General features: G+C 38.9%; 1 protein-coding gene across 2 annotated transcripts; it reads left to right on the top strand.

Annotated features, from left to right (window-relative positions):
- The first annotated feature begins 149 nt into the window (after positions 1-149).
- On the top strand, positions 150-2,853 carry LOC125231151. Of its 2 annotated transcripts, XM_048136513.1 has the most exons (3): positions 150-356; positions 798-970; positions 1,438-2,853. In XM_048136513.1, exons 2-3 carry the CDS (start codon positions 859-861, stop codon positions 2,598-2,600), a joined length of 1,275 nt encoding a protein of 424 aa, XP_047992470.1. In that variant the 5' UTR covers positions 150-356; positions 798-858; the 3' UTR covers positions 2,601-2,853. The 2 variants fall into 2 exon arrangements, with proteins under 2 accessions (XP_047992470.1, XP_047992469.1); XM_048136512.1 differs by having other exon boundaries at positions 798-2,853.
- Positions 2,854-15,718: the final 12,865 nt, after the last annotated feature.

Below are 15,718 nucleotides of genomic sequence, written 5' to 3'. Positions count from 1 at the left end.
CCCATTCATTAATTAAGAAAAATCCATGTCTATAAATTAGCAGTAACAGGTAACAAGCAGGCAACATTTGGTTTTGGAAATGGGACTTCCCGGAAAGTTTAGGGTTTATGTCAATGTCAATCTGTCAAAATAATTATGTCGATATTATTTTATCTCTTATCTTATTAGTCTGTGATTATTGTTAAGCTAAGCGAAGGCGAAAGCGCTTTTGCAACTTTTTGGCTTGGCTATAGTATAGCCACGTTTTGTTACCTTGCGCTAGTTGCGCTTGCGCCGAGAGGAGCTCGTTTAGTGCAGTACTGTTTCAGTTTTTTATAAGTAACTAAAGAGAAAAGTAGGAAAATCGTTTGTTTAAGGTTAGTTCATATTTCCTTTTTCTATTGAAGTACATCCAAATGTCTTAATTTTTAAATCAAAATCTAAAAATTTGAACAGTATCCGCGATCTGTTGTATTTATGTTATACTACTGATCAGAAAAGTTGTCTAATGATTAGTAGTTAATCAGATATTTGAGTCGTCGGCAACCCGAACCCTCCTTGGAACCTGTACCTACACTCCTTTTTGCTGTGTACTTAACACAACATAGCAAAAGGGAATGTACTGGTTTCTAATGGGGTGCTAACGCGCATGTGACACTGTTTGAGTTGCAGGCGTTCATAGGTTACGGTGTCCGCTTTACATCAGGCGAGCCGTATGCTTGTTTGCCACCGACGTAGTATAAAAAAAAAAGATACTTACTTTTGTAGTTGGCAAGCATTGTATCTTTTCATGCTGTATTTTCGTTTTATATTTCTAGAAGCAGACAATGGGAAAGTACCGAACTCTCAGATATTACATGCGAAGGCTCAAAATCAAGGATGAAGTTCATATTCTCAAAAACTGTTCTCTTGTCATTGAAGGAGATAGTTTCTTCAGGCAACAATACAAAGAGAGTGGATTCAATTTCATCCTTGGAGGCGAATTTGACAGGTATGCTGAGTATTTAAGAAACATACTAAAGATCTTCATTAAAAGCAATATAACTTGTTATGTGGTATTAACCGGGGCTATGGATATAGACTTAGAAATGAGAAAGCTGATTCATCAAAATATCATAGATGACAGGTATAACATTGTACCCGGTGATGAAAAGTTTAATGAACCAATTTTTGCAAAAGGTGTGCATAGGGAGGTGCTTGAAGAACTAGGAATAAGTTACTGTGTGACTGAGTACAACGCACGCCAAACTCTCCTAGACCTATCCAGAGAGTTCAACTGCCCTGTCCTGACCCACAACTTTGAACAGTGTCTTCTTGGTATAACTTGCATTAATCCAAGCACAATAATGTATGATGAAGCAAAAAACCAAATATCATGCCTAAAACAAACCCCAGATACTTTTAGAAATCATATTAGAATGTATGAGGATTTGAAGCCAGTATTCTTGACAATTTTAGATGAGAATTTACCGCTTTACGATAAGATTCCTGAAATAATAGGGTCAAATCCAAAATGGCCTGTTGCACCATTGTTATACTGGATCAGAAAACAAGAGAGAGAGTCCTTAGAAAGTGTGATTGACAAATTAGACATGCTGTTAATTTCAGAGGTACAGAAACAAATGGTTCAAGAGTCAATTGATGAACTTACAAATCTAATTTTTCATAGAAGAGAGTCCCATGCTTTGAGCTATTTAAAGGGAGAACGGAAAACTGTAACTTTGGACAATAAGAGAGAGTGGTTCATAAATGGTATACTGACTGACAAAATTCCAAATGTTTACATAAATTTAAAAAATAAGGCAGCTTTTTCGGGCTCATGGGTACTTTTTGATGAAAACAAACGGGATGCACTTCTGCCTATGTTGGATATTGTTATGTATGCCTACAGTCTTTTGTGGGATAAACCACAAAGTTTAACTTTCATTGGTCGCAAGGGACGCTATGTGGATGTAACTATTATACCGCCAAAATATTCAAGGACCTCAAAGGAAGAGGGGAAAAAAGAAGGGAATTTTGAGAAGTTCATTGAAGACACGCTGCCAGGTTTTGATTGGTCTTTGCTAAGGAATGTTCCTGAAGATAGTTGGCTGCTCATAATTAGTCTGATGTACTACATTTCGAAGGCCAATGGGGATTTCACCAAAGAGGCTTACAGTATTATTCTGTCATATGTCATGCTTGGGCCCGTGTCAGCGAAAGTTGGGTTGCTTAGGAATGAAAAGATGAAGTCTCTCAGTTGGGAATCAGGAGATGACGACGCTGGAGTCTGCGCTTACAAAGACTGCTTGGAGGCGGCAAAGGCTATGATGGAATACTTTGATGAAGGAGATATCAAGAATACCTTTGATCGAGGCACTCTTCACGATTTGGCAGAGTTCCAGCATTGCTTGCAGCATGTGAACTTTTTGAACAAGTTGTGCGGAAGTTTAGAATGCACGAAATACCACAAGACGTATAATGGTACCTTCGTGTTCAATGTTCTTCTGCAACTGAGGAAACTCGATGACGCAATGCTGTTTATTGAACCTAAGCTTGAGACTAGCCCTTCAGTGCTATCTTTTTACAAAAGCATTAAAGAAGTCTTTGATAATCTTTTGTCTGCAACGAACCTAAAATAAACCTATAATAAATATTGTCTGTAACTAACTTAAAATAAATAATTATTAATACTGTAAGCTTCATTTGAAACACATTATTTTTGTACTCTTTCGTTGTTTGTTGTAATTTCATATGCGTAGGGTGGCATACGCAAACGGTACATATTACCACATTGTTGCTTGCCATAACTGCCATGAAAACTCGCTGACATGCTATTCCTATTATACCTTTTAATAGAACGTTCGATGTTTATATAGGTACAACAAAATAAAACTGCATAAAATAAATTATATGGCCTTTTCTTCCAGCAGTTCCCTTTTAGTAGGCATATGTATTGACTTGTACTTATTGACCTATCTAAAGATGAGTTTTGAGTTTTATTGACCTATCTAAAGATGAGTTATATGGTACAGGTTCAAGTGTAAAAATATGGGTGTATCTTACTCAAAATATGCCCCATAGCATCTTAGTCCGGTATAATAAATAAGAGCTTAGTAGGTAATCGTAGTAGGTACCATATTTATGAGACGATTTTTTCGATACATATTTCTGCACTTGACTGTGTATGTCCAGGATGGAAACAAAATGGCGGCCGTTAAGAGAAATGCAAGGATGATTTTTAATACTTATGTTTATTGTAAGGCTATCGAAAATTAAGAGAGTGTCCCTATGTACAATACTTCTTATATAGCTACTGAACAGCGCCGCACTCGGCATAACTATGAACTAAACTTAAGGCTAAGCTATTGATTACTTATTTAAATACATATGCTTGCGTAGGGTGGCATACGCAAACGGTACATATTACCACATTGTTGCTTGCCATAACTGCCATGAAAACTCGCTGACATGCTATTCCTATTATACCTTTTAATAGAACGTTCGATGTTTATATAGGTACAACAAAATAAAACTGCATAAAATAAATTATATGGCCTTTTCTTCCAGCAGTTCCCTTTTAGTAGGCATATGTATTGACTTGTACTTATTGACCTATCTAAAGATGAGTTATATGGTACAGGTTCAAGTGTAAAAATATGGGTGTATCTTACTCAAAATATGCCCCATAGCATCTTAGTCCGGTATAATAAATAAGAGCTTAGTAGGTAATCGTAGTAGGTACCATATTTATGAGACGATTTTTTCGATACATATTTCTGCACTTGACTGTAGTTACACTAGTTACATAAGCAAAAAGTCAGGAAAAAAGAGTAGAAATTAAAAAGTGGAAATGTGTTCAGTGGTTTTTGGGTTTATCGCAAAAACACACATTAGACACACAGACAGACGCGTTAGTTATAGCGATAGTTATGTTATAGTGATAAGTTGACCAGTAAAGGCGAGTCGTAATAGTAACGTTGCTTTTTCATCATTTGAGTAAACGCTAAAGATATAAAATTCACGATTTATAAAGGAGTTATTTATCAAGCACTCAACCACGAAAGAAGATAATTTAAATACTTATTAGTCGAAGAAACAAAACAAGATCCAATCAGTTAAAATACTTACTTATGTAGAACAATATTTTTTTTTACAAATTACTATTTAGACAGAGCGGCCGCAACTCAACCCTGTTAATTTTCAGCGCATATTTTCCCCGCCCGGTTTTTTCACACCACGGGGGAGAGTAGATTCGCATCGACACGACCATGGCGTTCGCGCAGTGCGCCAGCAGCGATCTGCGCGCGCGCACCGACCGCTGTTTACAAACACCATAAACAAACATGTAAACACACCAAACATCATTGTTAACTTTTGCCGCGAAAGTTAATTAATTGAGCGTTTCGTTCGGGTTTTCATTAAGAAATTCCTGTCTGCTCTCTATCACTCGAGTCACATATGCGGACGTATACGCTGGTGCGTCCGAGCGTCACAGAGCGTGTCCTGAGCAGTCTGAAGATGTGTTTTCTAAACGTTTTGCGGCTCCACGTGTCCCAGAACCAGAGGCAGAAGCGTTTGTACAAGCAGTATATGGAACAGCTGGCGGGGGCTTACGTGGAGCGTTGTACGGACCTCAGTACGTGGGAGCATAGGTACAACTGTGTGGGGACCGAGTGGGACGGGCGCGAGTGGGACAGTGAGTCCAGGTCGTGTGGCTCGGAGTGTGACAGCGGGCGGTGCTCGTCACCATGCTGCTCGGAGGTCATCTTCAACGGCGGCCAGCATTTCAGCGGGAAGGGCAATTCTTGCCGGCCCTTTCCTATATGCTATCCTGGGAACTTCGGGTGAGTACTGTTATAAGAATACATTTTGTTGATAATACTTAACTGTATAATAAATATAACTGTATGATGAGCCTGGATCTTGATGGTTAGCGGGCTGATCAATGTTTCACAGCAAAAAATGAAGTTCCCATAGAATCAAATTAATATTTATGGACGGTTTGGTGCGATATTAAAATAGGTAAGTACGCTTGTCCTTGTGCAATGAAAATCAAAAGTTAATTAATGCATAATACACTTTAATTTTATTATTGGTGCAGTTTTCAAAATTATTTCTAATTTCCATTTTTCCCAAAAAAATGCCACCACCGTTAATCGTGTAAAAAATGACGCGTGACGTGAACAGTAGGTTTCCTCTGGCAGGATTGGTCCATAGGACCCAAGAATGGATTTAAAAGTGAAGCTTCCAGAAATACGTATCCTCCGCTGCTATACGCTGAGTTATCTGGGGCCTAGCCAAGACGCTAGCGTCTACAGAAAATGCCAATTGAAACTTAAATAATGTAAGGTACAGTACATGAATAATACATAGGTATATAAGTAAATAATCACGTTTTCCGCAGCATTTGACATACTTATTGTTTACAATTTGTTCGATGTTTGTCGATCTACTATTGGATTAGATTCCCTAAAAACATCTGAATCGTAAATTCTTATGGCAAAATTGTAATAAATTAATAACACATTAGGTAGTAATGGCGCGACTTTGTTACATTATTAAATGTTAATCTCTGTATGTTGGTAGAAACGGTATGGAACGTATGGAAAGAGACTTGGCACGTACTGGACCACCAATACATACGACTCTTTTCCTTCCGCACAGGGTCTAAGATAAACAAATATCATATCTAATGTTCTCGACGAAGATGACACTCGTGTTTATAGTAGTTATACGCTCTGATAATGATGAAGAATGCTTAAGAAAAGCGGTAAGGTACAACGACCGCTTCTTAACTGTCTACTCACGGCCATGACGTCACAGGAAACAGATAGACAGACATTTTGTAGGGCCATGCAGATGATAAAAACGAAAGTTGTAACGAATCGATTGACACCACAATCAACAATCGGCCTCAGTCCCCACAATGTGCACAAGCAAAGCAAAATTTAAGAATTTACAATGGATATTTAAATATTTTGAACGGTGGATGCTAATTCAGTCTATATAGATAATGAGATAGATATAGAGATGATGAGTTTGATTTAGGTAAGGTAAAAGTTAATGCTCAATAATATATGACACTCTTCTGTCACATTTAATGATAATGACTTAAGACTAAAAGAGGCATCTAATGGGTCACTGACTCACTGTCGAGCAATGGTACTTTTACCTTGTTCAAAATTTCAAATATCGTCACGACTTTGAGAAAATCTCGTATCTCACACTGCTCCTCAAAGACAAAACGTAGTAAGTCTATATACATTCCATACATACTTAATACATTTTTCTCTTCATTTACAGAAGAAGATACAAGTTTTTTTCAAAGTAGTGCCGATATGTTTCATGTCGCATGGCCAGTCTTGGTCAGATTAAAATTGCGAGTTGTCTAAGTTAATTCTGCACAATGCACTGATTAGCCAAGCAGTAAAACTTGGAGAGCTACCATTTATCAGATTCTTGTGAAATTCCGTGGCCTGGCATGCACAGAAGTGTTCAGTAGCTTAACTAAGATTATTATGTTAGCTCTAATTATCTTAAGAGTAAGTATTTCATGGTATATACTGAACCTATTTAAATCTTACGGTAAACTTATGCGCAATTTAGTTTCAAATACCTGCATTATCAGGTAGGATATCGACCGATTGACTGACTAATGACTGTACAATCAGAGATCAACGTCTCGGTGAGTTAACTATTCACATTTCCCCATAAATGGTCACCTTACTGCTATTCCCAATATACATAACCATAATAAAACAGAACTCGGAGTAGGCTTGTGTCGTTCACGAACTATGAACTGTTAGGAATAAAATCCCATCAATGACCGAAATGAACTGAATCTTTCCGTGGTCTGAGAATCGGTCTTTGCTCATTTAGTTCAGTAATATCTGGGCGACCGAGCTTCGCTCGGTTCTATTTTAATATATCACGTCTTTAGATAAAAAAAAACTCTTATAAATACAAAAACAAAAAAAAAGACAAAAAACAAAAACTTAATTTCTGACCGGGATTCGAAACCCTGACACCTACGATCTATCTGCGTACATTAGACCGACCTCGTGCGACTGAGCTAAGCGGAATCGATGCGCGCGCGGCGAAATTAAGGACCATATTTTACGTTTACAAATGCGAAAGAAAAACTCATGAAAACTCGAAAATTCGCGTTTTCCGGGATCTAAGGCTACGCTAGATCGATTTTTCACCCCCGAAAACCCCCACAAAACAAATTTCAGCGAAATCGTTAGAGCGGTTTCCAAGATCGTCGGTATATATAAATAAATAAATAAATAAATAAATAAATAAATATACAAGAATTGCTCGTTTAATAGTATAAGATAGGATCGGCGAGCGCGAGCGGTATGGATCGAGAACGAATGTGTGACTGCGCCGACCGAGAGCGAGAGCTACTTAGCAGAGCAACAAAAAAAAATCAAGTTTCATATTAAACTTCGGTTACTTACAACCTTTCGGCCCGGAATGTTACTATCTGTGGACTATTCGTATCATTTTGATGATTTTGACACTATTCGGTCCCATTCGTTCTGATCTTTCCGACCGCAGTGGTCGCTGGTCTGGCTGAACTAAATGAGCAAAAGACCTAAAAGAGCGAACTAGTTCGTGGGAGCGATTGAACGAGATCGGAGCGCTCCGATCAACGAACGAAACGGCACAAGCCTAACTCGGAGGCGGTAATAGCTACTAGTTTCCGCAGGGGTAAGTTATTATGGTTCTGAAACGTGGCATAGGAGGGAATATGGGAATAGAGTGATCGTCAGTGCATGGTAGTCAGCCGTGCGTGATCTTCGATACATTGTCGTGTTCTCATTGGTAAAGAGTCGTATTTCTATACTAGCTAGTAACTTTTTTTAAGTCTCACAAAAGTTAATATTCATTTATTTCAGACTAGCTTATTGCCCGCTTCGCTCGCGTTAAATTCGAAAATTGCGGAATGATCTATACAAATTTCTACCCCCCATTTTAGGGAACTAGGGAGTTAGAAAGGGACAAAAAGTAGCCTATGTCACTCTCCATCCCTTCAATTATCTCCTCTTAAAAAACACGTCAATTTATCGGTCCGTTTTGCCATGAAAGACGGAATAAACAGATACACACACACTTTCCCATTTATAATATTAAGTACTTAAAGATTTATCCAAAAATTAACACTTATTATAACAAACCCGTGCCCACGCAGGCATCAATCCCTCGTTGTATCGAGTCGAGATGGAATGGCTTGAATTTTTTTCGCTTTGGTCTTTATTGCTTAGTTTCAGGAATAGTCCTTTCAATAACGAGTGCTTAGTTTGGTGTTCAATAATCGATTGTCATTTCCTCTAGGCCGGCTGACGGGCTAGCATGTCTTTCCCTTCACGCCCAAGACTCGGATCCATACATCTAGCACGACTTCAGTCGCATCGCACGCGAGAATGTAAGTCATGCCAGCCAGTCATGTTTGGTTTCGTTTCGATATGTTCTCATTGAGCTATCGGAATGCGTCTAATTTAAATAGCTAAGTTAATAGCACATTAAGCTCCGTAATTTTATCTATTAGGAGCTACAGATTGCGAATGCTTCAGTGAGTCTGGGTTAAAATAACTCTTCAGTGGATAGAGGTGTGGATGAAAATGAAACTACAACAGTTTGTTACCTATTTATTAGGCAGGTAATTCATGCACGTGAAAGCTATATAGCACGTGAAACATAATGTATTTATATTTTATTATCGACACATAGTCCACATACCTACATAAATAGGTTACAATCGAATATTATCGAGTCTGATGTTCGGAAAGAGAAGAATCCTGAGATGTATGGGGCGCTTATAGCTTTTTTGGCACAGACTTTGACCGGTATGAACACAAACAGAGTATTTTGTTAATACGATCGACGTTTCGATTTTTTCCCCAAATTAAAACTGTCAATTTTGGGGTTCGACCAAAGAGTAGTATGGGTCCAACTAATGACGGGTATTTTTTAAAGGACGCTCAGATTTCCTAGTACGTTCAAGGTTAGTTCGTTCATCATAAATATCAAACGGATGAAATAGAAACAATAAATTGTAACCGCCTGCAAAAAGCCCGCTTCCCATAAACTCTATATAGTCTTTATACTCTTCAAGCTAGGAACATACTACGCGGACGTCCGTCGTAAAACGACCGCGACCGCGACCTATCAGTGTGCACGGAACAAAACATCCAGAGAGCCAGATTTCGATCGGACGTCCGTGCGCTCAAGGCCACATCCGCGTCCGTCGACCGATAGTTTGCACGGTTATGTGTATTTCCATTGTCCAGATTCCCGTCCGCGGTCGATTTACGACGGACGTCCGCGTAGTGTGTTCCTAGCTTTATGCAACGATTGATTTTTTGCTGGTTCGACATGGGAAACCTTAGCAACCTGTGGTTAGGTTGGCAGCACTTGGCATACTAATTACAACTACAGAATAAGTAACGAAGTTTATAGCTTAAAGGCACCTCGTTGTCTGTTTTCGGTAAGGTCATTTTTTAGGGTTCCGTATTTTTTAATGAGTTTGGCCGGTTCTAGTTGGCAACTGTTAGATGATTTTTACATATTCGATCAACACAGAAAATCATCAAGACATTGTAGTACCTCTTAGGGTTTTGTTCCTTATTACAGCCTATATTAAGTACCTCCTCCTTCTCGGTAAGGTAAAGCGAGGAAACCCATAAAGATATGGAGAATTTACATGAACGGGAAAGGAAAGTTGTCTATAGGTAAATTTACAGGATGTTATTCAAATCTTTAACAGTAAAAACCGGCCAAGAGCGTGTCGGGCCACGCTCAGTGTAGGGTTCCGTAGTTTTCCGTATTTTTCTCAAAAACTACCAAACCTATCAAGTTCAAAATAATTTTCCTAGAAAGTTTTTATAAAGTTCTACTATTGTGATTTTTTTCATATTTTTTGAACATAAGGTTCAAAAGTTAGAGGGGGGGGGACGCACTTTTTTTTCCTTTAGAAGCGATTATTTCCGAAACTATTAATATTATCAAAAAATGATCTTAGTAAACCCTTTTTCATTTTTAAATACCTATCCAACAATATATCACACGTTGGGGTTGGAATGGAAAAAAATATCATCCCCACTTTACATGTAGGGGGGGTACCCTAATAAAACATTTTTTTCCATTTTTTATTTTTGCACTTTGTTGGCGTGATTGATATACATATTGGTACCAAATTTCAGTTTTCTAGTGCTTACGGTTACTGAGATTATCCGCGGACGGACGGACGGACGGACGGACGGACGGACGGACGGACGGACGGACAGACAGACATGGCGAAACTATAAGGGTTCCTAGTTGACTACGGAACCCTAAAAACTGGTGCTTTTATGTGTGTAATTTCCATGTTACTATGTAGTGTATGTAGGAGTAGGACAGGTAGGTTACACTGGGTACAGATTCTTAATCTAAGCTGAACTCCCCTTCATAATATGTACTTACTTATATATTGCTTTTGACTGTAAATTGTACGACGACCCTCCGAAGTTTCGACCTGACAAGAAATGAACTTACTTCTCGCATTAGTGCGTAAAAAAACACCATCTGGAAGAAACGAATGAAAAAGTTTCATTTTATTCCCTTGTAAAACAAATAACTTCCTTCGAAGAGAATCTTTTCGTTATAGGTACTACCTAGTTAAATATTGGGGATATTATGCTGTGATACCTACACTGCTACTGCAAGTGATTTAGCTGTCGGAAACAAGGTTATATTACGATTCGGAAATTAAACTAAGTATGTCCGGCTCAAAAATTATATTGCTCTTCTGATTACCTGTGTGTAACAATAAGAATTATTATTTGCTCCTACGTACTTATAAAATACTTATTACACGCAAAAGCATTAAAAACTCCGTTTCCAAACACCTGCCATTAAATGAAAGTGTATCCGCAGAGTTAAATATTAAATAAGTGCTTTACATTTAAGTTCTAAGTGTCGGGTACTGAGATTAACATGATTACAGCTTACGCGTTAAACAGAACTGTCACTTAGATGCGAAACTACCGGAAAATTCAGATAGTCGGAAAATATTGATGCCCATCATCCCATCATTAAGGTGTGCCCCGAAAATGTGTGAATGCGGAAGGTAAAAAAAAATCTAATCGATAGCATAAGTACTTCTCGAGATATTTAGGAATATGACAAACAGACAGACGGACAGAGTCGCGCCATAAGGGTTCCTTTTGTACCTTTTGGTACGGAACCCTAAAAATGGAAAATACTGTTTTTTTTTCGAAAATTTTATAGTAGGTACTTAAGTAGGTAACTAAACATAACATTAAACTACCGCACTAAAATAAAAATTATGTCATTTTATAATATAAGATATTTTCCCCATAATTTAGTACTTAAACAGAATTGAGACTATTTTGTATGTTAAATAGACTTTTTCCCCTCACTAGCTCGGAAACACGTGTTTTGTCCTTTAATACCAGCGGGTAAAAACGCATTTTATCCACTAGTGGGTAAAGTAATTTGACCTTGAATAAAGTCAAATTAACTGCTTTAAAATTGATAAAAGCAGGTGAATCTAGTAATAAAGATGATTTACCACCTGTGGAACCACTGAAAGCAGTGATAACCGCATTTTTTGCGTTGTAATTTCCTCGCTACAGTGAGGGGAAAAGTTTTGTGTTACACTCGGGTGCAAATGTATTTTACTACTCGTGTGTTAAAAAACTCGCAAGTTCAGGATTCTATTCTCGAACCACTCGCTTCGCTCGTGGTTCAGCTATAGAATCCTTTCATTTGCTCGTTTTTCAATTCCACACTCGGCGTTAAAATACAACTTTGCACCCTTGTATAACAAATAACTATTATGCAACTAATGTAATAAGCATTTGACCGACATGAATACATTTTCACATTAATGTACCTATAGTCTAAATTGAGACGAGGCGTCTCCTACGGATCATGCTCGCGGCCTGGGAATTTTTAATAAGAATATTGTACTCATTTTCCATTAGCGAACATTTTTCTTGACAACCCTGGTTACTCCCTAACCGTCTTACCTTACTACAGCTTGTCAGCTGAACTTTCCACATGTTTGACACAAACGCACTTGCAATCAGTATTGACGACTGTTTCCGCGTTTTTCTGACAAGTGCCTCCCCTGTCATTATGAGCTGTGGTAATCATAAATGTTAATGCGGTGCCAACATCCGTGGCGATGGCGTTGCGTGCAATCTCTAGTCGTCTCGTGTTTTTTTTTAAAAGACGGGCGAGTCATTATTTGTTTTTAATGAGATAGGAGGCATACGAGCAGACAGGTCGCCTGATGGTTAGCGATCACCGCCGATAGAATGCTTGGATAGGTGAATGCCTTATGTTATGATAGGAGTACTTACCTACGCTCTTTTATTGAATGTTTGAAAGTTACATCGGTCCGAAAATACCGCAGATTAATGAAATTACCTTAAAGCAAGGCCATTTCTACAAATAGTAATAGTTAAAAATCGATTTTGATTTTTTAATCTTGTCTGTCTGTTTGTCTATATGTAATTACGTAGCTTTACAAGGCGAGGGTAATTCACTCTATTTATTTACGCACATTTCCCCGGAAGAATGCCAACACTGTAATCTTCGTGTAACTGACATGTGCTACTGCCATTTTATCTAACTACTGAACTGACATTGACGGCGTACGATCGCTCACGGAACCGTGCGCGTATGCTTAATACCGTAGTAGCGTAGTAGTAGGGACAAGCGTGTGCGTAAAAATCAATACTTTGTTTATAACGCCGTGGCTTGCGTGGGCGACGGTCACGCGATGGTCGCGCGACGGCGATGCGATGCATACGAAATCAAACCTTATCGATATGGAAGTATGAGACGCGACGGCGACGGTCGCGCGACCGTCGCCCACGCAAGACACGGCGTAAGAATAAATTATCGTCAAAATTCTAGATTCATTACATGGGGTCCTAGCGTGTACAAGTTTGTTGCAGAGACGGTAACTGGGTAGGGTACGTAACCAAATGCACAAACGATAATACCTCTATATTATCTTTATCCACCTTTATCGTATTAGCTATCTCTATTGCTCTTCCATATTGGCGCGACGAGCCAGACTGCGTTTTGATTGGCAATAATGGCATCTAGTTATCATTATGTTTAGGAATGTTGTTAATATTTACTGCTTGCTACTTTTCACTATAATTATAGGAATAAAAAATAGTACGTTACGATTCAAGTGCGTAAAAAAGGAAGTTTGAAAGGAGTGGCGATAAATTAAAGCACGACCGAAAGGAGTGTTTTAAATTTCCTTTTCGCACGTGTATCGTATGACGTTTTTCAGTACAGATGGCCATCCGAAGTTTCGACCTGATATATAATGAACCATTTCTCCCACTAGTGCGTAAAAAAACACCATCTCAATAAACTATTATCTGCCTACTTTATAGTATTGAAATTACGTAAAACGTAAACTGTTTTTAAGTGATCTATTATTGTCCGTTGAAGTGTTTAATTTATATGGCTGGAAGAAAGTCGACGGTTGCGCGTATAATGACCGTGAAATTAGCATTTATATGGGTAATAATGAGTTTTAGGGAGTAAACACTGGTGGGATTGAAAACCTTTACGATCATAACTAGTTTTAGGTACCTAATTTTACGTTGTTCCCTCTTAAGTGCGTTTTCACATTATCCGAACCGATATCGGATGTCGGACCGATATCCCATACATTGAAGCCGCCATCTTTGATTTTTGCCTTTGAAATCCTTTCCGACATCCGATATCGGATCGGATAATGTGAAAACCGATATCGGATGTCGGACCGATATCCCATACATTGAAGCCGCCATCTTTGATTTTTGCCTTTGAAATCCTTTCCGACATCCGATATCGGATCGGATAATGTGAAAACGCACTGACGCAGAATCACAGACTAATAGCATGCATGCGCAGAATGATCACTTTGACATAAATAAATACTAAGATAGGACTTCTTACACAGATTGACTGAGTCCCACGGTAAGCTCAAGAAGGCTTGTGTTGGCGGTACTCAGACAATGATATAAGTAAATATAATTTATTTATTTATTTATTTATTATTTAAATAAGTTACACAGCATAACAGTAAAACCAAGGCACTGTGAAACTTAAAAATAAAAACAATAGGTATAGAACATAAATAGTAAAAAACACATTAAAAACAGACGAGAAAAAAAAACAATATTCTATTTAGGCGACGACGTAACAGCGTGGCTCCGTTGCGTCGTCTGACACGGCGTAGGGTTCGGCAGGTTGCCCCGGAACCGCCGAAACACGACGCCCTTCGGCCAGAAGTCTGCGCTCGCGATGATGTCCTGCAGCGGCCGCGGCACTCTCAACACAAACGAACTGAAGTGCACGTAGTGGCGCGACTGTAGCCTGGAACACCCTCAGGTTGTAGCCAGTCTTCTGGCGAAAATACTCCACCACCTCATCAGCCCCGGCGGAGTAGTGCAAGCGCGACACGTAGAGCGCCCTACTCGGTGTAGCAATCCGTAGTCCTGAATTCACTGGTTCCGCAGTGCCACATGCACATAGTCTGACGAGGCGCCCTGCGCGCCTTGCTCTTCTTTTCCACCAATGTGAATCCCTCCTCATCCACATTGGTGCGGGCAGACTTTTCCACAATAGGAGCCCGTGATACCTTTACAGGTGCATTTACCCGGTTCGTTGCGACGGACTCACCGACGACGTCAGCATATGCACGCTGACGCAAGTTCGTTGGGACATGACTGTGGCGGCCGGATAATAGCTTGTTAGCATATTATTGAACATGAAGAATATAATATACATAAAAAAACATTAATGATTCAGATATATTATCTGTGCCCAACTGCCCATCACTCATCACATGAAATTCCGCTACATGGCGCGTAGTCATAATATTTCTGTTCTTATATTGTGCTCGGAGTATAAATAATAGTTTAGTTTAGGTTGCCTATGTAACCTTTTCCCTTGTACAGTATTCAACCTCCAACTCTATACAATGACAAAATACATCAGTGTCATATTTTACTCGAGAAGTTGCACTGAATATTGTTCTGTAATTATTTAATTTTAAGTGAAAACATAAAGTGCATCGCAATAACAGACAATGGAAACCCACAAGCTACAGCAATGACCTCTGCATCTGCACGCTGAGGACATGGCTCTCGATCGGTAAGAAATAAAATACATACATGCATACATACACACATACATACATATAATCACGCCTGTATCCCATCAAGGGGTAGGCAGAGCACATGAACTGCTAAGTTTCAGTGCCACTCATAGCAAAAAGGGGTTGAAAGAAATCCAAATTGTGACATTGCACTTCTACGACTTCTACGACACCCACGGGAAGAAAGGGGGTGGTGAAAATCTTAACCCGTCACCACAAAAATAAAAATAGCCAACCAGAAATATTTTTCAAGAAGAGAGACGTATGGTACTGTCAGATAGGTACATATTTTATGTAGAGCCACTCGACGCGTTCTAACTTCGCCAACTCACTATTTACCTTCATTACTTAATATATTTGGCGTAAATAGATCACTGCAATTACAGTCCGCTCAGGGTTTACGCCACATCCTATATCTAAATTGTAAATATCCGAGAGACCGAGCTTCAATTTTTTATTAGTTTGGGAAATATATAAAAAGCTTTCCGAAATATACGTTTTTCCAGAGAATCTACATTGAATTGTTGTCCCCGAGAACCCGTTCATAGCAAATTTCACCACAAATCCTTAGAG

The sequence above is a fragment of the Leguminivora glycinivorella genome, chromosome 11 (assembly GCF_023078275.1).
Source record: "Leguminivora glycinivorella isolate SPB_JAAS2020 chromosome 11, LegGlyc_1.1, whole genome shotgun sequence".
Classification (NCBI taxonomy): Eukaryota; Metazoa; Arthropoda; class Insecta; order Lepidoptera; family Tortricidae; genus Leguminivora; species Leguminivora glycinivorella.
The sequence above is the reverse complement of the archived record's forward strand: the minus strand, read 5'-3'. Positions and strand labels throughout refer to the sequence as shown.